Source organism: Podarcis muralis, chromosome 2 (genome assembly GCF_964188315.1).
Source record: "Podarcis muralis chromosome 2, rPodMur119.hap1.1, whole genome shotgun sequence".
NCBI classification, from domain to species: domain Eukaryota; kingdom Metazoa; phylum Chordata; class Lepidosauria; order Squamata; family Lacertidae; genus Podarcis; species Podarcis muralis.
Genome location: NC_135656.1, coordinates 32140250 through 32162981, shown reverse-complemented (window position 1 = coordinate 32162981; position 22732 = coordinate 32140250). Strand labels below are relative to the sequence as shown.

The window sequence follows — 22732 nt, the reverse complement described above, 5'->3', positions numbered from 1 at the left end:
GCAGCGGGGCCTTGATTACAGCTCAGCGCGAACAGGAGGGAAGCTTGGGTGACAGGCGCGCGGCACTGACCTCACCCACGGCGCCGGAGTGGAGGGAGGGGGCGCGGGGCAGTGACGTGAGTCGGTGGGCGGGGGCACCGGCGCCCCCGAGTATTCGAAGAATTGGGGCGAGGGGCGGGGCTAAGGCTGACTGACGTGTGGTGAGCGTGGGACTGGGCGGGGCCCCAGGACCCGGGCGTGGCCGTGGCGCTGTCAGTGAGTCGGGAGAGGGAAAATAGGGCAACGTGGGAGGCTAGGCCTCCTCCGACATCCTCAGGTCCAGCCGGCGGGTCTTTTTTCTTCAGGCGCAAGCGCCACAGGGATTCAGGGAGGTTTGCATCCACATAAAGAGTCACAAGAGCGTTGTGGCACAGTTTAGGATGATGACACAACAGCCCAACTTCCTCAGATGCAATCCTAAGCATGCTTCTTCGTATATAATGAAAACCTATTTATACTGGCTTTTGACCCCTTGCAAGGGGATCCCAAGAAGAAAACAAAATAAGAATTTTTCAAGTTGTGTATGTGTTATGTTGTCGTGTATGTTAATATATTTATTGCAGGCGACTAAGAAAATAAGAGATATTCAAGTCTGAAAACATTTAGGCTTCTGCTTTCTCCGGTTGCTCCGATGGGAATTAAAGGGTGCTGCCAAAAGGAAAATACAAAGAATTGTAGAATTGGAAGGGACCCCGAGGATCATCCAGTCCAACCCATTTTCAGTGGAGGTGGTCTGTAAGGGGATTGAACCCACGACATTGGCGTAATCAGCACTAAACACTTAACAGACTGAGCTAAATGGAACAAGTAAATTAAAGACCATTAAAAGTCCAGCAGAATAAAAAATATTTTTTGTTGCCTGCCTAAATGTAATCAGGTAGAGGACCGGTCTCATGTCTTTGTAAATGGTATCACAGAGTTTTATTCCAAGGTAAATGTGGCTAGGATTGCAGTAACCCCTTTACCCTCACAATGTGTGTTTAGCCCATGTTATTTACCGTATACATCATCATGCGTATAACACACTATAGAATGATGTTTTGAAAATAAAGGTCTCAGCCCCAAGGTGCTTGCAATATATGTTTTGACACTGGGGATGAGGAAGGGAGAAAAACAAAGATAATGAGGAATGAATGTGAGCAAAATTTGTTTGGGTTCTTTTGGCTCCTTTTGGTTGGGGTTAAAACAACAGATTCAAGAGAAAGTGGGATGATGTAAGAAACAATTAAAATCTAGTATGCTCTAAAATGTCAGAGGGCAAAAGAAAAAGGTACTAAAATACAGTTTACAGGATTTTATATAGTATAAACAGCCAAGAACTGGAATGAGCATAGCATGTATCTTGTTAAAAACATTTACAACTGTTGTCTGTGAATAAAATGACATGTGCTAAACGGAGTGGAGAAAGGGGGGGGGTCTTTGGGACTTCTGGGGAAAAGAAGAACAACAAGAAGACATATCTGTCTTTTTATTATTATTATTCAGAAGCAGCAGAGTGGTAGCAACAGAGGAAGGAAAATGATGGGTGTGTCCAAACTTAAGTCTTGTGATGTTCTGAATGCATTCCAGCCACTAGGTCAAGTCTGTCGCATGGGCGTGAAGCAGAGATTATGTATGTGGCAATTTCGCACTGTAGTCGGATTCTGCTTCCTTATTGCCTCTGCTGGCAACTTCCTGTGAAAACAAAACTCAGAAGTGCCAAAGGCATTATAGCCAAAACAAATTATGGTACTGATACTGCAGAGAATTCTTTTGGGCAAATGGCGAGCTCAAATATTTTTTTTGTTTTGTTTTCTTGAATGTTGAAATCTCATTCTCTAACTCTTAAGTTTGCTTAAGTCTTTTAAACTTTAAAGTAACCAACAGACTTTCTGACAGCTAGGATTGACTTTGTCTATATCATGGGGCCGGGTGCGGGGGCCGGGTGCAGCCCAATCGCCATCTAAATCCGGCCCGTGGATGGTCCAGGAATCAGCGTGTTTTTACATGAGTAAAATGTGTCCTTTTCTTTAAAATGCATCTCTGGGTTATTTGTGGGGCACAGGAATTCGTTCATTATTATTTTTTTCAAAATATAGTCCGGCCCCCCACAAGGTCTGAGGGACAGTGGACCAGCCCCCTGCTGAAAAAGTTTGCTGACCCCGGTCTATGCTTGTGAAAGCAACAACATTTATTATATTAACAGTTCACATGTGTTGGTGATTTGAGCTCCCTCTACTGGTCCTGCCAGAGCACTGGATATTCATATTTTTGCTTTTCATTCAACACAGTATGTTTTTCATCACTGAATAGTTACATTTTCAAGAGAAATATCTGTAGAGCATGAGAGAGAACCTAATAAGAGAAAATGGCAACTATCTGGCTTTCTTGAAATGCCGCAAACTGACCAGAAGGATATGGGATATGGGTGGGGTAGGCGGTAAAAAAAGAAAAGTGCAGGGAACACAATTTGATGTTACGACAGGCCCATTTATGCTTAGGCTTTAACTTATTTAAAGTAATGCATCACTTAATAAAGCTGCCCCAAGCTCTTTCAATGTAAGTGTAAAGCAAGCATTGCAGTTCCCCAAGAAGACATGACATTAAGAATCAAAGAGGCCAAGTAACCAGGTGATATCCAATATTGCCTTCACAGACCTGCCCTTCCTCTGTAACTCTCCCTGCAGCCCCAGATTATTTTCTCTAGACTGTCCCCCAACCCTCCAAATCAGATTTGCAGGGCATGTGTGGTGCTGCAGTGGGGAGGAGAGGAAAGGGAGGTTCTTCTAGTAGACAGACATACTTGGATATCACCCGGTGCCTGCAACAACCCCAGCCTGCACGCTCACCTGGAACAAAGTCCTATTGAGTTCAGTAGGGATTACCTTTGAGTAAATATGTACTGTATAGGATTGCGTTGTCAACTTTTTTACTCGGGAGTGGTTTTTTGGCTTCATTGGCACTAAGTTCATGCCAATTATAGCATAGTTTTATTATTTAATAGTGAAGCACTTTACAAAGCTCAGAATACATAAATGTTGCTCAAGGCTTATATTCCATTATTATATATTATTATATTATATTCTAATCAAAAAGTGTGGCTTTTTCAGTCATCAGCAAAGGACCCTAGTTTTACTTGCATCATGAATCAAGAGTAGAAAACGGGAAGCTCTAGGTCAGGAGGTGGAGAATGGAATCTTTCATAGGTGGAGAACTTTTAAAGTTAAATAAGGCTGCTACCCTAAACATGCCTACTCAGAAGGAAGTCCCTTTGAATTCCCAGGTAACATGAACACAGATTTCCAAACAGGCTGTATATTTTTTCTGGATTTTCATTTCTGATTCAGCATTAAGGGGAATTACTTATTTAACAAAATTTATACACAACTTGATTGTAAGGAGGCATCTAAGTGGTTTACAGAAATATAGAATAAAAACAATAAAATTCTTGGCAAAAAAAGTTAAAAAGATATTTTAAAACAGGCTTTCTCAACCTCAGCCCTCCAGATGTTTTGAGACTACAATTCCCAGTATCCCTGACCACTGGTCCTGCTATCTAGGGATCATGGGAATTGTAGCCCAAAAACATCTGGAGGGCCGAGATTGAGGAAGCCTGTTTTAAAGAATTAAAATAATATTAAAATCCACAGTAGCTTCAAAAGCTACTTCTACATCTCTGGATAGTCTTGCCTAAACAAAAATATTTTAAGCAGGCACTGAAACAGATACAGCACAGCTGCCTGCCTGGTATCAGGGGTACAGTTAGACAACTGTAGCTGTAGTACTTCTTACTCTCGAGCAATGAAGCTGCTGGTTTCAAAAACTAAATATGAGTTGCAGTGGTATCAATGGCCTCAAGTGCATGTTCAACAGAGTTTTCTGCTCACAGTATTGCTGCTTGACAAGGCTTAAAAAATCAACAGTGAGGGAAGTCAGGAATGGAGAACAACCTTGTACATATTTCTGCAGAAGCAGCAGTTCAAAAAGGGGATTGAGAAAGCAACAATATGCTCACACAATAATCTGGGGGTACACATGAATTACCTTTGATTCTTGCCTTGATTTCATGTATATAGTTATCAATGTCAAAAGGGAAACAACTATCATAGCAGAGGGAGGTTGTGATGTAAAAGCCATTATTGCATTTTCCACTAGAGAGCAGCAAAGGCTTGCAATTTATTTACAGCACCATCCTATGTATGTTTACTCAGAAATAACACTTTGTTTGGTGAGCTTACTCCTAGGTAAATGGGTATAGGGTGGAAGAAATATTGATTGATTGATTGATTGATTGATTGACTGACTGACTGACTGATTGATTGATTGATTGATTGCATGTAATACTGTATCACCTTTTTATCCAAACAGTTCAAAGTGGTGTGGTGCTCCCCATTCCTCATTTAATCTGCACAACAAGTCTTTGAGATAGGTTAGACTGAGAGGCAGAGACTGGCCCAGTGTGCTTCAAGGCTGAGTCAGGATTTCAATCCTTGTCTCCAACGTCCTAGTCCCACACTCTAACCACTACATCACACCCAAACGCCAACTATATAGAAGAATCCACAGGACTCCAAATAAAAATCAACAGGCATGGGGGTATAGTAAATAACACTTGGAAGAAGTACCTTGGCATGATATGTTTTGGCTGGAGCTATAATGTGGCCTTTGGATTAATCACTTTTATTTTTTATCTTATTCACTCTCAGTAATGCATGCTGAACCTATACATAAAGACTTTCAATCCAGTATTTTTGCATGGGCATTTTGACATATGTGACCGTAAGGCAAGAATAAAAGCTGTTATTAAAAATCTAATACATTTGTGTTTGGAAATGGTTAAGCAACACAGGTAGAGTGTATTTTCAAGCTGATGGCTAGCAAGTTGAATATACCATTTGACTTACGACTTTTAGATCATTCGTACACTGGCAACAGTGAAGGAATCAGATTGGGAGAGCTCATTCCAGAGTATGACATTCTCTAAGGATGCATATCATGAGGTTCAAATCATCTGGTATGTTGCATGCGCAGAGTCTCAGTGCAAGATCTAATCTTTAAGATCATAATCATGGATCAAGGTGCTTTCCTGGCAGTCATTCACAAGGAGTATTTAAGGACATCATGCTTGGGTATGTTGACCCTATGATCCCACTGTTCCAGGAGAAGGCCAGTGCACAATATTGTCCTAATCATATGCACTCCCAGCAGCAAACTAGAGACCAAGACAATACTGTTAGAAGGTAGCTATCAGCCACTCCCACAGGGTCCTCCTTGGCATTATGTCAGTAAGAGCTGTTTGACAGTGGAACGAACTCCCTCGGTAGTTTGCAGACTCTTCCTTGGAGGTTTTAAAGCAGAGGTTGGATAGCCATCTGTCATGGATGCTTTAGTTGAGATTTAGTTGAGATTCCTGCATTGCAGGAGGCTGGACTAGATGAGCCTTGGGGTCCCTTCCAGCTCTATGATTCTATGTCACCTCCAGTTACCCATGCAGAAAAAGTACCAATCCATGCCCAGTGACAGCATGGGTGTCACTCCTGCCCACATACAGAGCACAAGCACAATCCCTCCCACTAGCATAGAACAGTGCCTTCCTCTCCAATGCCTGTGATCACCCAAAACTCAATAGGCTTCTGTGTAGAAATCAGAGGCTCCTCTGCCAGCAGCAGGAGTGCCAGCTTGGCCCCGCGATTGTGAGTGCCCATGGCCGTGCATGCCAGTGCCATGCAGCGTGCATGGCCCTGGCGCCAAAATTTGCCGGTGCCCAGCCCCTTCATGGGGAGTTTTGTGGCACCTATGGCCAGCAAAGGGTTCGAAATGTGTTGGGGTGCTTCCACATAAAAAGGTAAAGGGACCCCTGACTATTAGGTCCAGTCGTGACTGACTCGGGTTGCGGCGCCCATCTCGCTTTATTGGCCGAGGGAGCCGGCGTACACCTTCTGCGTCATGTGGCCAGCATGACTAAGCCACTTCTGACGAACCAGAGCAGCGCATGGAAACGCCGTTTACCTTCCCGCCAGAGCGGTACCTATTTATCTACTTGCACTTTGATGTGCTTTCGAACTGCTAGGTTGGCAGGAGCAGGGGCCGAGCAACGGGAGCTCACCCCGTCGCGGGGATTCAAACCGCCGACCTTCTGATCGTCAAGTCCTAGGCTCTGTGGTTTAACGCACAGTGCCACCTGCGTCCCGCTTCCACATAGATAATGCTAATAACATTGCACATAGCATGTCTGCTCCAATTCAGCAGTAAAGAGCAGGTTTTCATGGGGAAAGCGCTGGGGCCAAAAAATAATAATTAAAAAATGCTCAGACAGGGAGCTTTAAAGCACAGACCTGTGCCTAGAAAAGTAGAATGAAAGCAAATCTGGATGACCCTAGATCAAGGGCAGGTCATGCTCTAATCCAATAATAGGTCATGCTACCAGAATAAGCAGCAGGTGGCTTTCAGATAGGAGCTAATAGCCTTTCACTGCAGAAAAGGAAAGAGCAGAAAAAAATAAACAATGATTTCATTATGGTTGAAATGAAATGAGTGAAAACACATCTCTCTCCAAAAGTGACATGAAGGGTCTGTTCTCTCACAAGCCGGCTACCACATGGGCTGTGTGGTATACTTTTAAAGGACATTCTTTCCTTCAAATAATTCTGGGCACTGTATGTTGTGGGTTGCTGGGAATTGTAATTCTGTGAAGGGTAAACTACAGTGCCCATAATTCTTTGAGGGAAATATTGTGTTCCAAATGTGCTTAACAGGTATCATGTGTACTTCTGACTCATACCTCTGTCACCTAGAAATAATTATAAAGGGTTGTATCCACTGCTTCCATTTCTTCTCCTCTCCCTCACCCCATCCCACAATATCTTCCAGAATCTGCTCCAGAGGATCCCCAAGTCTGATTTTGGGGAGTGGGGAGCTGGAGGGTACAGGAGAGAAAGAAGATGAAGCACTGGATATGGCCCTCTTGGGTCTGAAGAGAGTCAAACTGCACAGTCTGCAATGGAAGACTGAATTTTGATCTGACTAAAAAAGAGGAGGCTCCTCCAAATTATTATTTATTATGTTTTTAGATATGCAGTAAACTGCCCAGAGTGGCTGGGGAAACCCAGCCAGACGGGTGAAGTATAAATAATAAAATTATTTATTCTTATTATTATTCCTTCAAATCAACCTGAGTTGAGGGACAGCTAAGGACCTCTACTGTACCATTGGAAATCTGTGAATACCATAAGTTGTCAGGATTTGCTTGCGCTCTCCGCATAAATAGGATTTATTTCTAAAAGGGTGCTTTGGTGCCAATGGCAGCTTCAGTGGGGCATGGATTTCATCAGGACCACAGTGTGTAGGTGGAAATGGTTAATCCCCACCTCCAGAGCAACTGGGGAAAATGCAGGATACAACTATGGTAAGCAAAAGCAATAAGGACTCTTTTTACAGTTCTGGGTGAAAAATACTGACAGATTATTAGAAATGGGAAGTCTGCATTTAAGAAAATCTGCCATTTTAGGTTTCTCTCTCTGTTAAAATGATAGGAAGGAAATATATACACTGGATGCAGAGAGAGAGAGAGAGAGATGGTGGTGACATTACTTTTATTAGTAGGAACAGCCACACTGAAAATGCTGGTACTCGTGTGTCTGGAATCACAGCTTGGGTGTTAAAGGGCAGAGGATAAAAGGATCAAGGGCAACCACAGGAAGGAGAAAAAAAGACCAAGGATCAATCCAATTATTGGATTAAAAGACAAATGGCAAAAGGCTGAAGTACAGTACAAATAAAGAAGCAAGCAGCAAAGGGATAAATGAGGTGAAGATACTAAAATTATATCAATACTATGCAATGTGGAAAGGTGACAACAAACAGCTTGTGAGGATGCTAAAGAGAGAATAGAATCCTGGTGGTTCAGGGTGCTTCCAGGCTGCTAGTTTTGAGTGGGATTCAAGAACATGGCAGCAAATTAAAGTTAATATGGTGCCTTTGCTCAACAAACCTGCTTCCCTCCAAAACTTTTTTCTCTCTCTTTGCGATAAGGAAAGTGATGGGGAAATGCACTGAAAGTATGAAATAACAGTTGCTTGACATAATGTTTTATTGTAAGTTGCTTTGGGTTGCACTGGGAAAATAAAGTAAATAACAACTTAATTAATTAATCTATTAATGGCATATAACCTCCCTGCAAATGCATCAGACTGCATGCTCAATGAATAGCTGATGTTGTCTAGTCTCTTCACAAACTTTGTGCGTGGGGAGAAAATCAGGATGAAAATACTCCCACTCTCTAAGAGGATTGAAAAACCCTTGGGGCCAACCTGAAGTCCTGAGGTTTACCTGGCTGCTCCCCCCTCCTGGGTAACAGTGGGAAGGCTTGAAACTCCAGGTGGGCGAGAATGCCTTTAACATATCATTATTGTTATTGCTGTGGGACGAGGGTGGCGCTGTGGGTAAAAGCCTCAGCGCCTAGGGCTTGCCGGTCGAAAGGTCGGCGGTTCGAATCCCCGCGGCGGGGTGCGCTCCCGCTGCTCGGTCCCAGCGCCTGCCAACCTAGCAGTTCGAAAGCACCCCCCGGGTGCAAGTAGATAAATAGGGACCGCTTACTAGCGGGAAGGTAAACGGCGTTCCGTGTGTGCTGTGCTGGCTCGCCAGATGCAGCTTTGTCACGCTGGCCACGTGACCCGGAAGTGTCTCCGGACAGCGCTGGCCCCCGGCCTCTTGAGTGAGATGGGCGCACAACCCCAGAGTCTGTCAAGACTGGCCCGTACGGGCAGGGGTACCTTTACCTTTACCTTTATTGTTATTGCTATTGTTATTCCTTCTATGTGCTGTAGAGGGAAGTGAGGGGCAGATGGGGCTGGTCAATCTGGAAAGGAGACCCATCCAGGAAAAGGAAAACTCTGATCCTAGACCTCCGCTGCCTTGCAGGATATCTTTGGGAGAAGAAAATGCTAAGGAGTAAAGCCTACACAAATCTGGAGTGGAGTCCCCAATTTGGTTGGATGGTGCCTTGTACAGCTCCTGCTGCAAATCCTACAGCCAACTAGTGCCAAGCATATTGCTGTGGACCATATCAACGAGGCCAGCAGGGACAGCCCAGGACCTCCATACACACTATTCCGAGAACACGTTTCCGAGCACAATTTAAAGTGTTGGTGCTGACTTTTAAAGCCCTAAATGGCCTCGATCCAGTATACCCGAAGGAGCGTCTCCACCTCCATCGTTCTGAGGTCCAGGTCCAAGGGCCTTCTGGTGGTTCCCTCACTGCGAGAAGCCAAGTTACAGGGAACCGAGCAGAGGGCCTTCTCGGTAGTGGCACCCACCCTGTGGAACGCCCTCCCTTCAGATGTCAAAGAGAAAAATAACTACCAAACTTTTAGAAGACATCTTAAGGCAGCCCTGTTTAGGGAAGCTTTTAATGTTTAATAGGTTATTGTATTTTAGTGTTTTGTTGGAAGCCGCCCAGAGTGGCTGGGGAAACCCAGCCAGATGGGTGGGGTATAAATAATAATAATAATAATAATAATAATAATAATAATAATAATAATTCCAGCCTTGTGCCCTGGGGAGTTTGTTGCAGTGCTGCTAACTTCACCCCCAAGGCTCTCTCAATTGTCTGTCTCAAGACAGATGGATGCCAGCAATCCAGTCTGAGAAACTTGTGGAGCAGTTTCTGAAGCCGGCGGCAGATGGCGCCCAAAGCGCCAGGAAGTTGTCCCTGCTTTGCCAATAAGCTGAAGACCTAAGGCAGCTAATGGGTATGGTGAGAAGGGAATGTACCTGAAGGAGTCCCACTGTGAGGCTGGGCTGTAGCCAGGCTGGGGGCTGTAGTAGCGACAGTGTTACCACAGCCACCAGCACGAGCGGATTCACAACGGCAGGCAGACAGGTACGGGTGCACAACTGGGTGGGAGGCATGGCTCAAGGAGCCCCAGGATGCTGGGGGGAAAGACAGAGGTGTCTCAGAGGTCATAAGTGTGGCAGAAGCAGTAGTGCTGCAGAAGATGTCAGAAAAGGGATGTGGATGACAGTGTGAGATGAAGGCAGGAGAAGGCTTATGGAATTAGTATACTTAGAGGGCAGTGCGTAGGCATTTGAGGCAGGCAGGGAAGGGTGTCTAGCAAGCACATGGGCATTTGAGAAGTCTCTGGGGAAGTGAAGTTTATCTTCGAGATCACCATGCCCCATATAGGCCTGGTCAATCACTTCAGTCTGCAGAACTAGAACTGTTACAGGTGACACACTTCAGAACTCTGCCCACTGACCACAGGTAGGTGCCTTAACTGTGCTCTTTTTGGCACATGCTTAAACCATATGTTTAGGCAAGCCTATCCAGATATGTAGACTGTTGACAAGTGTTTAAACCTTGTTTTTAGCTTACTGTTGATTTTAATTTTTTTAATGCTTTAAATGTTTTCAACTGTTTTTACTGAAAATTTAATTGTCTCATTCTTTTTGGAAACTACTTCAAGGTTTTGTTTTGTTTTTACAGTCAAGCAGTATCTATTTTTTGTGAAATGAGTAAATAATGCAATGCAGTACAATAATATAACTATAGGAAACTCTTGCTACTGAAGCTGTAGCAGAGATAGGGAACCTCTCATCAGACTCAGCTAACATAGTCAGTGGTCACAGGGGAAGATGGGATTTGGAGTCCACCAACCAAGGAAGGGCCAAAGGTTCTGTATCCTTGATATATATATAGGGACTGGAATGGCCATCTGTAAAGGAAGCTATAGTAGAGCATTTCCTGCATACAGGTGTTGGAATAGATGACCTTTGAGGTGTATCTCTATCTATCCTATGAAAATGTGCACTTTTCTGAAAAGCTCTTTGAAGTTTAACATAATAAATATAATTTAGTAAGTATATCAGAAACATGTAGCCTATAAATGCTTACAAGGTTGCATACTGTTTACAGTAAAATGACTATTAATCAATCAATCAATCAATCAATCAATCAGTAAAGTGTACAAAAACTTGATCTGTAACTACTCTGATCCTAAACACACCAAACTGAAAATAAGGTTTCTGTTAGTTTCAGTTGGTACGAACAGTGAAATACATAATCCTCATTCAGGCATTAGGTCTTGTATGAAATATGGACCTTCTGTATTACTTGGAAAGTGAAATTGCCATGTTTCAAGTTGAACAATTGTAATTAGTATCTTGGGCCTTGTGGGGGGATAACTTTCACATTTATCTGCTCAGTGTCGTAATTTTGTTATGAGAACATATGGATATGCCTGTAACACCAGATACAAGTTATGAACCAGGCTTTATCCATTTTCTTTATGCCAAATCTCAGTTGCTGTGTAACTTAGAGTACACCTGTAATATAACTCCTTTCTAACTGACTGTAATGTTTCTATATTCTTCAGTGCTAAACTGACTGTATATGCAGCTATTTGGCACATTTGTGGGACCACTGCTGTGCTGGTTATCCTCTGATGTAAGATGAATAGTGTGTGTACACTGCGCCTAATCCACTTAACTGATGGGTTGTCCTCAGTCTAATACTGCATAATGCTGCAACAGACTGAGACTTTTTAAACCCTCCAGACTTCTGCCATAGCAGGATTTAGATCTTGGTCATATCGCTGCTTTCCTATTGCAGTAGGATAATGGCTTCAGTTGCTGAGCGGACTTTCATCGCCATCAAGCCTGACGGAGTACAGCGGGGCTTGGTGGGAGAAATTATCAAGCGATTTGAAAGGAAGGGATTCAAACTGGTAGCCATGAAATTCATGCATGTAAGTTTCTGTCGAGGTATTGCCAAGCATTGTACTTCTGTTGCAGAATTGCCATGTGTTGTTTATCGGTCTGTTGTGTGCCTCTCAAAGCGGACTCTGAACAGAAATAAATTTGAAGTAGTCAGTTTTGAACTGCAGCACATTGCAGCCTCCGTAGCTACGACCCCAAGGAGAGTCCACAAATATAGGTGGCTGGGTTGATGACCTGTCGATCAACCTATACATACCCCTCAGCAGTACATAGCATAATATCCAGTTCATTGCATACAGAGTGCATTATGGTGCAATACCTAGAACCCTGGCCAAGGGTGGTGTAGTGGTTAGCAGGTTGGAGAGACCCGGGTTCAGACCCCCAATGAGACGTTTGTAGTGACTACAATCATTTGCATAGTTACCTGAGGAAAATCTCCATTGAACTCAGTGCTGCTTACTTCCGACAGCATAGGTTCAACTTCTAAAACTCACTGAACTGTAACTTTAATAGGAATGCAAACAGTTTTGCAAATAAATGTTTCCATTGATACTGCTAGCACGAAGTATTCACCCCTCCAAGGAAGAAGTACCCTCCCAAAAAAGAAAGAAGAATCTGCTTGATTCTCAGACTTCCTCTATATTAATCCTTATTCACTGATTTCCTCTATATTAATATGTCACAAACTGTAGTAAAATTCAAAAGCCTCCTTATCGCCTCATTCACTTGCCAGTGGGTCTGTCAATTACCCTGGAATTTTGGCCGCTATTGTTATGATTCTTGCTCTGAAAGAAATGTTCTGGAACTGTGCTGTAGCCCCATTTCATTCCTGCTCCACTACACCACTGATTCAGTATTTTACAATATAACTTAATATTTTGGATCCTTTCCAATATCTAGCAGAAAGTAAAGCCACGCTGAGTACTCTAATTTTAGTAAGCAGCTGTCCTTAGTCGGAAAGGTGTGTCCTTAGAGGTATATTTTAAAGTTAATGCTTCAGATTTTCTGGGAGGTGCAAATGCGTTGTTCAATTAACTTGAGTGGAAATCATCTTGCCGAATGAACCAAAATAAATATTGTTTAAAATCTGTACTAGCCAGCTAAACCAATATTGTAATAAAGTGCTAGGGCCAATATTTGACAAGCAAGCGTGCAATTTAAGGATTAATACTACTCTTGTAGTTAATTTTATTTGACATAAGATGCTCTTAAGTTCTTATGCTAAGCATTTTATTCCTGCAGGCCTCTGAAGATCTTCTCAGTGAACACTACAGTGACCTGAAGGATAGGCCATTCTTTGCTGGGCTAGTTAAATATATGCACTCTGGACCTGTTGTAGCCATGGTAAGTCTTCAGCAAATAACCTTGATTTCTTTAAAAAGCAAATGAACTTTATGCAGCAAGCACTGATGAAAGAGATGCAGTTTGGTTGCATCTTCAGAATATATGCTATATGTGTTCTTGTGGAAGGAAACAAAACAATATGATTGTTCTAAACCTCTTAATAACAACAACAACAACAACAACAACAACAATAATAATAATAAACAACCTCTGATACTAATAATGGACAAGGCCACAATATCACTAAGAGCCAAACTTCTACATTTTTATGTGGAAGTGCTTCCATTCCTTAAATAGAATAAAAAGAGACTACTTTAAATAATGCCCAGATTCAAAATATGATTAACAAATGTAACACAATGTGATTGCCTAAATAGAAAGTAAAGTTCTAAGCAAAGACTGCCATTTTAATATATTTTCAAATGGAGAATTTCAGAGTTAGCAATATTAGTACTACTAATTATGATAATTAATTAAATTTGTATATCGTCCTCCAGCCAAAGATTGCAGGGAAGTTCACGACACAAAAATACAAAATGCATAATGAAAACGAAAACCAACCAATAACGCCCTCCCACAAACATGTTTAAAAGGGCATGGAATGTTAATCAGCCAAAGGCCAATTAATTGATCTAATTGTAACCCCAGATCTTTGAAAGGTTGGCAAACTATGGCCCCATTTAGATAACCACTATTAGAATCTTATCGTCACATAGCAATGAAATAAAAATAAGCAGTGATCATAGCAACTACACAGGTTACATGTGCAAAACTGCACTGTTGCCTTGGGATAACTCCCATCGTCCCATAGCAATTGCTCGTTAAAAGTAGCAACTGTGCAGCAATATTAACGAGTGTAAAAAAAAAACCCCTCCCAACCCTCTATCTTCTTCTAGATGAGCAAGGCCTGCGAGAATTACAAAAATAGCTGCCTTCCCTTCAGTGCTTTGTCCAAGCTCTGAAGCTGTCGTTGTCACAGCATCTTGCTACCTGAGAGATGAAAACTGCATCTTATGCCCAGACCATCCTAGGCTCTGCCATCTCTCGGTTCTAACAGTCTGTCCATACTTGATAATTCACAATGGATGCAGGCATCCACATTATGACTATGGGTGGGCATGGTGGAGAGGTGGAGAGACTCAAGGATATAGAAATCAGACTCAGCCACAGTTTATGTGCTTCTGTATAAGTCAAAGCATACACCTGGAGTTAGTGGCCTGCTTGAATTAACAGTTTTTCAATGGAAATAGGAGGCAGTAGATCTGTAAATGTACTCTGGAATCTGCAGTGTAAGCCTCTTACGTCTACATGTTCAAATTAACCCCAATCGTTTGGTTCAGATTCTACAAAATGGCACTGCCACTGTACAGTTCAATTCCTTATTCCCCCCCCCCCCCCTTTGTTGTAAAAGTGGATAAGCACCCATCAGCAACAAAAACTGCTGGCAGATTTGAGCAACATGTCTTCTTGCTAATTGTGAAACTATCTATATGCTAAGCACTTTAAGATTATATTGGAATAAAGCAATGAGTTTGAAAGGTGTTACAAGCAATAGGGGTTGAAAACAATGTCAAACATTTTTTTTTCTTTAGCACTATACTTGCATTGGCCCATAATGTAGTATTTTGCCTGTACTAGTTTAGAAAAAATGGGTGTTTTACTGTCTGAGAAGAGGAGGAACAAACTTCCTTCGGATAAAATACACAAAATGAAAGGTTCACAAGATAGCAGAGCTTTTATGACATGATGGTTTGTTTACTTTTCACACACACATTATTGAAGGGACTACATGAGCACGTTATTTATGTTTGAGTGGTAATTAGAGAAAAATCTAAAATGTATGTCTGACTTGTTAGCTCTCCGTTGGTGCAACGGGGAAAACATTTGCTGCTTTGAGATTCTAAACTATGCCCACATTATGTTCAGAGGAGAGATGCAATGGAATGCCTGTGCAGTCGTACCTTGGTTGATGAACACCTTGTTTGACGAACTCAGACATTTTGGCTCCTGAATGCCGCAGACCCGAAAGTGAGTGTTCAGGTTTGCAAACGTTCTTTGGAACCCGAACATCCGTTTTGGCTGTCGGAATTGTTTCCAGAGCCAATCAGCCAATCGGAGGCCGTGACTTTGTTTGCGAATGTTTTGGAAGTTGAACAGACTTCCGAAATGGATTCCATCCGTCAACCAAGGTACGACTGTACAGTGGTACCTCGGGTTAAGTACTTAATTTGTTCCGGAGGTCCGTTCTTAACCTGAAACTGTTCTTAACCTGAAGCACCACTTTGGCTAATGGGGCCTCCCGCTGCCGCCGCCCTGCCACTGTGCGATTTCTGTTCTCATCCTGAAGCAAAGTTCTTAACCGGAGATAATATTTCTGGGTTAGCGGAGTCTGTAACCTGAAGCGTATGTAACCCGAGGTACCACTGTAAATGTTCTTCAATGCATCTGTGGCCAGAGAGAGAGAAACGGAAGATGTTGTTCGCTGCATATCATTGTAAAATTTGTCACTTACTGGTTAGTAGGGATAATATGTTACACATAAGGTATCATGTTTTCTCTAGCAGTCCAATACAGTGGTACCTCGGGTTACAGACGCTTCAGGTTACAGACTCCGCTAACCCAGAAATATTACCTCGGGTTAAGAACTTTGCTTCAGGATGAGAACAGAAATTGCGCGGCGGCAACGGGAGGCCCCATTAGCTAAAGTGGTACCTCAGGTTAAGAACAGTTTCAGCTTAAGAACAGGCCTCCAGAATGAATTAAGTTCTTAACCCGAGGTACCACTGTAGATGAGATAATAAAATTATCACACAAGCTGGGATCCAATGTGTTGGGGATCACCTCTGTTAAAAGGTATCCCTCTACCTGAAAATTTGCATTTTTGTGATGGCTATTGGTGTTTAGCAAAGAAATTTGGCTGGCTGACTCACCAATATACACAATGTAGCAGCACTCAGCCACAAAAGCAGAAGGGGATCCCTCCCCCACAGGCTACCAAATGAAATAGAATAGCTCATAGTCAGAGTAAACTGTACTGGATGGAACAGATGGACCAGTGGTCTTGCTAAGTAAGAGCCAGATTCATATGTTCCTGTGAGCAACACATGCATTCTGGCCATCTAAGTCCCATGAAAACCAGTGGGGCTTAAATGGGCATAATGCTATACTGTACTTGGTTCTGGTCACGGTCCATACAGGCCTAAGGAAAGCTTCAAAGCTTAATTAGTTACAACCAAATTCTATTAATTACAGCTGAGTCAAAATTTCTCATAAGACATTTTTCTGATAAATCTTCTGAATTCATTCCTTTTTCTCACCCTAGAAGAAGGCCACTTAATACCATTTCCCCAAATTTCCTCAAGCATTTTATAATGACAGCCTTTTGTTTGTTTCACAATGTCTCAGAACTATGGATAGATAATCTAGGGAATTATGGAGGGTGTAAAATGGTGACCAGGCTACCAACCCAGGGGGAAAAAAGATTTTTAAAAAGATTTAGGTTAAAATATTGAAACTGTGCTAAATTACACTGCTAGTGGGAAGCCACACCCTTAAGCAAATGTTGGAGAATTTCTCCCCCTCCCCTTGGAAGAATTTTGTGAAATGGTCCCCTGCTTTTTCCTCTGTCCACTGATGGAGTAAATTCCGAGAGGCCGTTTGCACACTGCTGTCTTATTCACACGGTGGTGGAGTTGGTGAGAATATTGTGATATAATGACTTTTACTCTTTTACTGCAACAATCGTTTTAATCTCAGTTCTTTGGTTGTTCAAGGTATGGCAAGGCCTCAATGTAGTTAAGACCGGAAGAGTAATGCTGGGAGAAACTAATCCTGCAGATTCCAAACCTGGCACAATTCGTGGTGACTTCTGTGTGCAAGTCGGCAGGTAAATTCCGAATTGACGTCTTACAAAATGGAATTGCTAACTAGTTCTAGTCTACATGCAGTTAGGATACAAATATTATATCTGTGCATTACTATTTATTAATTATTATTATTATTATTATTATTATTATTATTATTATTATTATTATTATCATCATCATTACCGTACAGTACTTTTCTGTGTATTAGACAAGGATTTTTTCGATGAAGTAATGTATAAAAATAGGGGTCATCTTATACATGGGTAGTTCAGAGAGGGGGTGGGGGATTGGTTGCTGCCGCCAGCAGGAGATTGTCAGCGAAGGTAGTGCATGTGATAAGTGTCTGCATCAAGGGCTTTTGTTGATTGGGCGGGCGATAGGCAGCCTCTGAGGGTGAGCGGTCAGGCGTTTGTTGGCTTCTGGAAGTGTTGTTTAGGCGGGTGAGTGAGCAATCCCCTCCCCCCCCAAAAGCAACCCTGGGCAATCCTCCCCCCAAAATGCTCAACAACTCTGTGCAAAGAGTTATACACGGGGGCGTGTTATACACGGGAAAATATGGTACTACTACTACTACAGTCATACTTGGATTTCGAACAGCTTACGGTAGTTCTCAAACATTTTGGCTCCCAAACACTGCAAACCCGGAAGTGATTGTTCCGGTTCGTGAACTATTTTTGGAAGCCGAACATCCGATGGGGCTTCCATGGCTTCTGATTGGCTGCAGGAGCTTCCTGCAGCCAATCAGAAGCTGCACTTTGGTTTCGAAACGTTTTGGAAGTCAAACAGACTTCCGGAACGGATTCCATTCGACTTCCAAGGTACGACTGTATTTTTAAAAAGACATTTGGAGGGTAAATTAATAGTTATGACCTGAACAGCTGGTGCTTCTCATAGTAGCTCCCCAACATTACAGCAAGCCTAACAAGCCCCTGTTTCTTTTGCCCTTTTCATTGTCTCAGTGCCTGTATTTGCCATAGTTCCTCCTGCCACATTTCCTTATGCTACTGTATGTGATGGCCTTGGGGCAGCACAGGTTATGGAGAGAGGCTAACCTGCTAAAAGCATCAAACACTGCTGTTGTAGCACCTCAGAGTTCCTTTACAAAGAATACATTGTGCAATATTGTTTTTCCCTTTGAGCGCCATAGGCTTGTCTAAGAAGTAGTGTTATAAAAACTTTGGACTGTGGTTTAAATTTAAGACTTGGAAACTTTGCACACAGTTTAATATGCACCTGTGGGAAATAAACACTTTGTCTTAGGAGGGTGCAAAGGAGTGGAAAAGAAATAGCTTGTTATAGTAGCAAACAATTACTGAAACACAAGGGTTTCACGTTACATCCAGCAAAGACACTTCTCTGTTGCAGTATATGCACAATTACGGTAATATGGGGGGAGGGGTTATTGTCCATTTGTCAAAACTTAACAGCCAATAAAACTATTATTTCTATGTTTTTCTGTTTGATTACCATAATGATGAAATTCTTTTCAACTTTATTGCCCTTTCAGAAATATAATTCATGGCAGTGACTCTGTAGAAAATGCTGAGATTGAAATCAACCTATGGTTCACACCAGAAGAAATTGTCGACTACACAAGCTGTGAGCACCCATGGATCTATGATTAAAAACTTGTGTATTCCTTTGTTATGTTTATCTGGAAACAGTTCCTACCTCCAATATCCCCTAAAATTGTTTCCCCAAATGCCCTGTGTGATTTATAAATGTTAATTGTATTTGTTGTGCTGACTGAAGGTTTTATTTAACTAAACTGGAATATACTTTTATTCATTAGAAAAGGAAATGGGGTGAGGGCTGATGAAGAAGAGAACACACTTTTGCTCTCCTTCAGCAGTTATCAAACGCACATGCTTAATTTTATTATATTTACTGTACTCAATGGAGTCAACCATTACTTTAGGTTGTTCATATTTATGAGTTTGCAAGATGAGAAGGGATGTTTAGGGCAGCCCTGTTTAGGGAAGCTTTTAATGTTTAACAGACTATTGTATTTTAATATTTTGTTGGAAGCTGCCCAGAGTGGCTGGGGAAACCCAGCCAGATGGGCGGGGTATAAATAATATATTATTATTATTATTATTATTATTATTATTATTATTATTATTTATTATTAGCTACTGTATACAAACCGTTTACCACTGAATACGTTACACAAGTGATAAATAACATAATCCCTGAATGGATCAGCAGAGTGGCTCTTCTGTTTCTGGCTCTTCTGCCAGGTGATGAATGCAGCAATGCAAATCATTGCACTACAGTGTAATTTAAATGTGGTGTAATCACAGCATATTGAATACTTAATAATAATAATAATCATTTATTATTTATACCCCGCCCATCTGGCTGGGCTTCCCCAGCCACTTATAGAATATGTAATCTATTTGATTGAGTGATTGATTTCATAAAATTTATATACCACTTGATTGTAAAGAAAACAACCCTCAAAATGGTTTACAAAAAGAATAAAGCAATGAAATTATCAGTAAAAACAATTATTTAAAACATACAGAAAATTAAAACCAGTAAAAAACTAAAAACAGATTAAAACACACACCAACATTCTAGATATCTGGGTAGGTGCCAAAAGTGCACAGTGAACGTGCTTGTCTGATATCAAAAGGCAGGGAGTTCCAAAGTGTAGATGCTGCCACACTAAAATATTGAGTGCCAGTTCTACAGACTGAAGTGGTTGAATTGGAATATAAGGTGATCTTGCAGGTAGACCGGTCCCCAGTTGCTAAGGGCTTTATATACTAACAATTTGAACCTGGCCCGGTAGCAAATTGGCACTGAACACAGGTGTTAAGTGCTGGCAAAGTCTCACTCTTATCAGCAATCGTGCAGCAGCATTCTGTACTAACTGCAACTTCTAAATCAGGTGCAAGGGAAGCCTCACAAGAGTACATTGCAGTAATCCAGCCTTGAAGTAACCAATACCTGGACTACTGTGACCAAGCTTTCCTGGTCCAGGAATGGGTGTAGCTGTTGTACCAATTGCAGCTGGTAAAAGGCACTGAGGCTACCTGAACCTCAAGTGACAGAACTGGATTTAGAAGCACCCCAAAACTGTGAACCTCTTCCTTCAGGGGGAGTACAATCCACCCAGGGCAGGCAATTGACCCAATTTCTCAGACATGGGAGTTACTCACCCACAGTGCCTCCATCTTGCCAGGGTCCAAGTTGAGCTTGTTTTCCCTCATCCATCTCACCACTGCATCCAAGCAACAGCCCAGAGCCTCTATGGCCTCTCCTAATTCAGATGTTATAGAGAAATAGAGCTGAGTTATGTTATGGAGAAATAGACCCTGCCCTAAAACTCCCAATGACTGCTCCCAGTGGCTTCATGTAGATAGTAAATAGCATTGGAAATAAGATGACGTCAAGTGGCAGCCCATAACATAGCTGCCCAGGGAGCCGAAAAGCACCTTCCCAATGCTAGTCTCTGGACTCTGTCCCAAAAGCAGGATTGGAACCACTAGAATACTGTGGTCCCCAGAGCCAGTCCAGAGGGATTCCGTGGTGAATGGACAAGAGATCAAGAAGCAGAAGCAAGGTCACACTCTCCCTGTCCTGCTCTCTGCAAAGGTCATCCATCAGGGCAACCAAGGGAGACTCAGGCCCCTGACCAGCTATTTGTGACTAGTTGATTGTTGCTCTAGCCGAAGGGGTCCAGAGTCAATTTCTTTAGGAGCTGCCACACTTTAAGAGTTGCCCCTTTCAAGGCAGCAGGGATGATCCCTCATACAATGAAGTGTTAACTACACTCTAGACCCAACCAGTCAGCTGCCCTGTGCTAGAGTTAGTAAGCCCGGAGGGACAGGGGTCAAGGGGACATGTGGTCAGATGTACTGCTGCCAGCACCTTGCCCACATCAGCGGATTGCATAAGTTGACAGTGTTCCCACAACACATCCTCAATAGTGGCACTGGATAAAACTTAATTGTAACAAATACTGGCAAATTTTAAATGTTGGTTTTGCTTCTAGTGGATACACATGGGTTGCGGTATCACTTTGAAAATAAAGCTTTATACAGATGGTTATTAAACTCTTTTATCCCCTCTAATTCTAACTCTGCTCATAGGCCATTTTAAGGCAAGATTAGTATAGATGCTTATGAAATGCATTATGAGAAAAGGCGATTAATACGAGGGACATTCACTAAGCTGTGCCTCCTGTCACTCATTTCTATTACTCTGTTTGTTGTCGGAAAGGAAGGCATTGTACAGTATTGCTTCTTAATTCTGTTGAGCTTCATTACATCTGCATACGTTTCCTTATCTTGATTACATGAGCTACAAAAACTTAATTCATGCTATGTATCACAGTTAAGAAAGCAGACAGGCTGCTCCACAGCATGATTGGCTTGTACGTTTGAAAGCTCAGATCATGAATTATAATTTCTCAACTCTGAGCATAAGAAATCGCCTTACACCTGGTAATTCCAGTAGTGTCTCCTCTGATTGGTAGTCCAAAGTATTGACAGAGGTCTCTTCCATCATCTGCCAGCTGCTCCTTTTACATGGAAATGCTGGGTTTCAACCTGGGATCTTCAGCACATTAAATCATGAGCAGTCCTCCCCAAAAGTATGTTCCTTTCCACAGTGCAAACCCCAGTTTAGCATGTTTGATGATCAAATACATATGATTGTTTATTTTCTCCACAAGATTTAAAAGTAGCTGAAGATCCACCTGAAGTGGACCCAGGCTACAGCACTGCAAGAAAGGGTGCTAACACTTTCGCCTTCCCAGTTTCCCCACTAGAAATTACATCCAGGAAGCTGGTATTAGAATTGGTGGCGGGGGATGGGTATCCTTATTACATGTTCCTGCCTCAACTAGTGTTAATAGCATCTTTTGCAGGAGGAGGGGAAGAGATTTTCAGCAAGGAAATTGTGAAAAATAACTTGTGTCCTAAGGGCCTGATCTACTTGGGGATGTGTGGGTTCCTTTAACTATTGGTAGGCGTGGGAGAAGTAATGGATCTCCTTTGTAAATAAATCAATTTGAGGAGTGATTGGAGGAAGTGGTTAAAGGCTGCAACATATTAATGGGAGCAAAAATACCTCATGAAATTATTACACTGAGAAGCCTGTGATACTGTGGAAAGCAAAGTACATGCTTGGGCTTGGTGGAAAAAGCAAAGCACATCATAGCACAGTTTACATGTTCTTGGCAAAAAGGCAGAGGACTTTTAAGTTGCGTTGTTTAAAAAATGGGAATCCAGACAGTCTGCTACAAAGCATGTTTTATCAGATTTTATCAGCTTCCCCTCTGCATCAGAGAGGCAGGCTTGTACTGATGGGCTCTCCCTAGTTAGAGCAGGTGGAGAACCTTTTAGGATCCACAGGCTAGATCTTTATAAGGATCTGCCTCACAGGCCAAATGTGTGGGCCAAATCTGACAGGTGGGCAGGAGCACCCACCTGTCAAAATCCCTATCGGCTCCCATCAACCCCCTGGCCCCATGCAGATTAAAATCCCTTCCTTGTATCCAATGGAGTAGTCCTGTTGTCACCTACGAACGTGACTGAGGCTGCAACCCCATCCCCACTTCCCTGGGAGCAAGCCCCACTGAATTCTATAGGACTTACTTCTAAGTAGCGGACACGACTAGGGTTGCCCTATATAACTCAGGTCCATTCATTTCAACGAGTTCTGAGGATAAGCAATCTCCGGGTTGCTTTGTGCTGTATATTGTTCAGACTGTTTCCTCCACTGACTGGGGAGAAAACACAGAAATGCTGCTGGCATGCTTTCCCCCTCCAACTCGG

General features: G+C 42.4%; 1 protein-coding gene and 1 long non-coding RNA gene across 2 annotated transcripts; one reads left to right on the top strand and one right to left on the bottom strand.

The window, feature by feature from the left end:
• The first annotated feature begins 11626 nt into the window (after positions 1-11626).
• Positions 11627-19049, top strand: NME1 (NME/NM23 nucleoside diphosphate kinase 1). The gene is made up of 4 exons (XM_028716407.2): positions 11627-11762; positions 12976-13077; positions 16851-16963; positions 18451-19049. The coding sequence occupies exons 1-4, from the start codon at positions 11634-11636 to the stop codon at positions 18566-18568; spliced, it is 462 nt and encodes a 153-aa protein (XP_028572240.1). The 5' UTR covers positions 11627-11633; the 3' UTR covers positions 18569-19049.
• LOC144326924 (uncharacterized) lies at positions 11757-22708 on the bottom strand. Its single transcript, XR_013391816.1, has 3 exons — positions 22553-22708; positions 20111-20211; positions 11757-11858 (listed from the first exon to the last, which is right to left on the bottom strand). It is a non-coding gene; the product is annotated as an uncharacterized LOC144326924 (long non-coding RNA).
• Positions 22709-22732: the final 24 nt, after the last annotated feature.

Coding starts and splice junctions, on each gene's coding strand:
- NME1 (XM_028716407.2), top strand. CDS start 11,634: ATGGCTTCAGTTGCTGAGCGGACTTTCATCGCCATCAAGCCTGACGGA. Junction 11,763..12,975: donor TAGCCATGAAATTCATGCAT/GTAAGTTTCTGT, acceptor TTATTCCTGCAG/GCCTCTGAAGATCTTCTCAG. Junction 16,964..18,450: donor TTCTGTGTGCAAGTCGGCAG/GTAAATTCCGAA, acceptor TTGCCCTTTCAG/AAATATAATTCATGGCAGTG.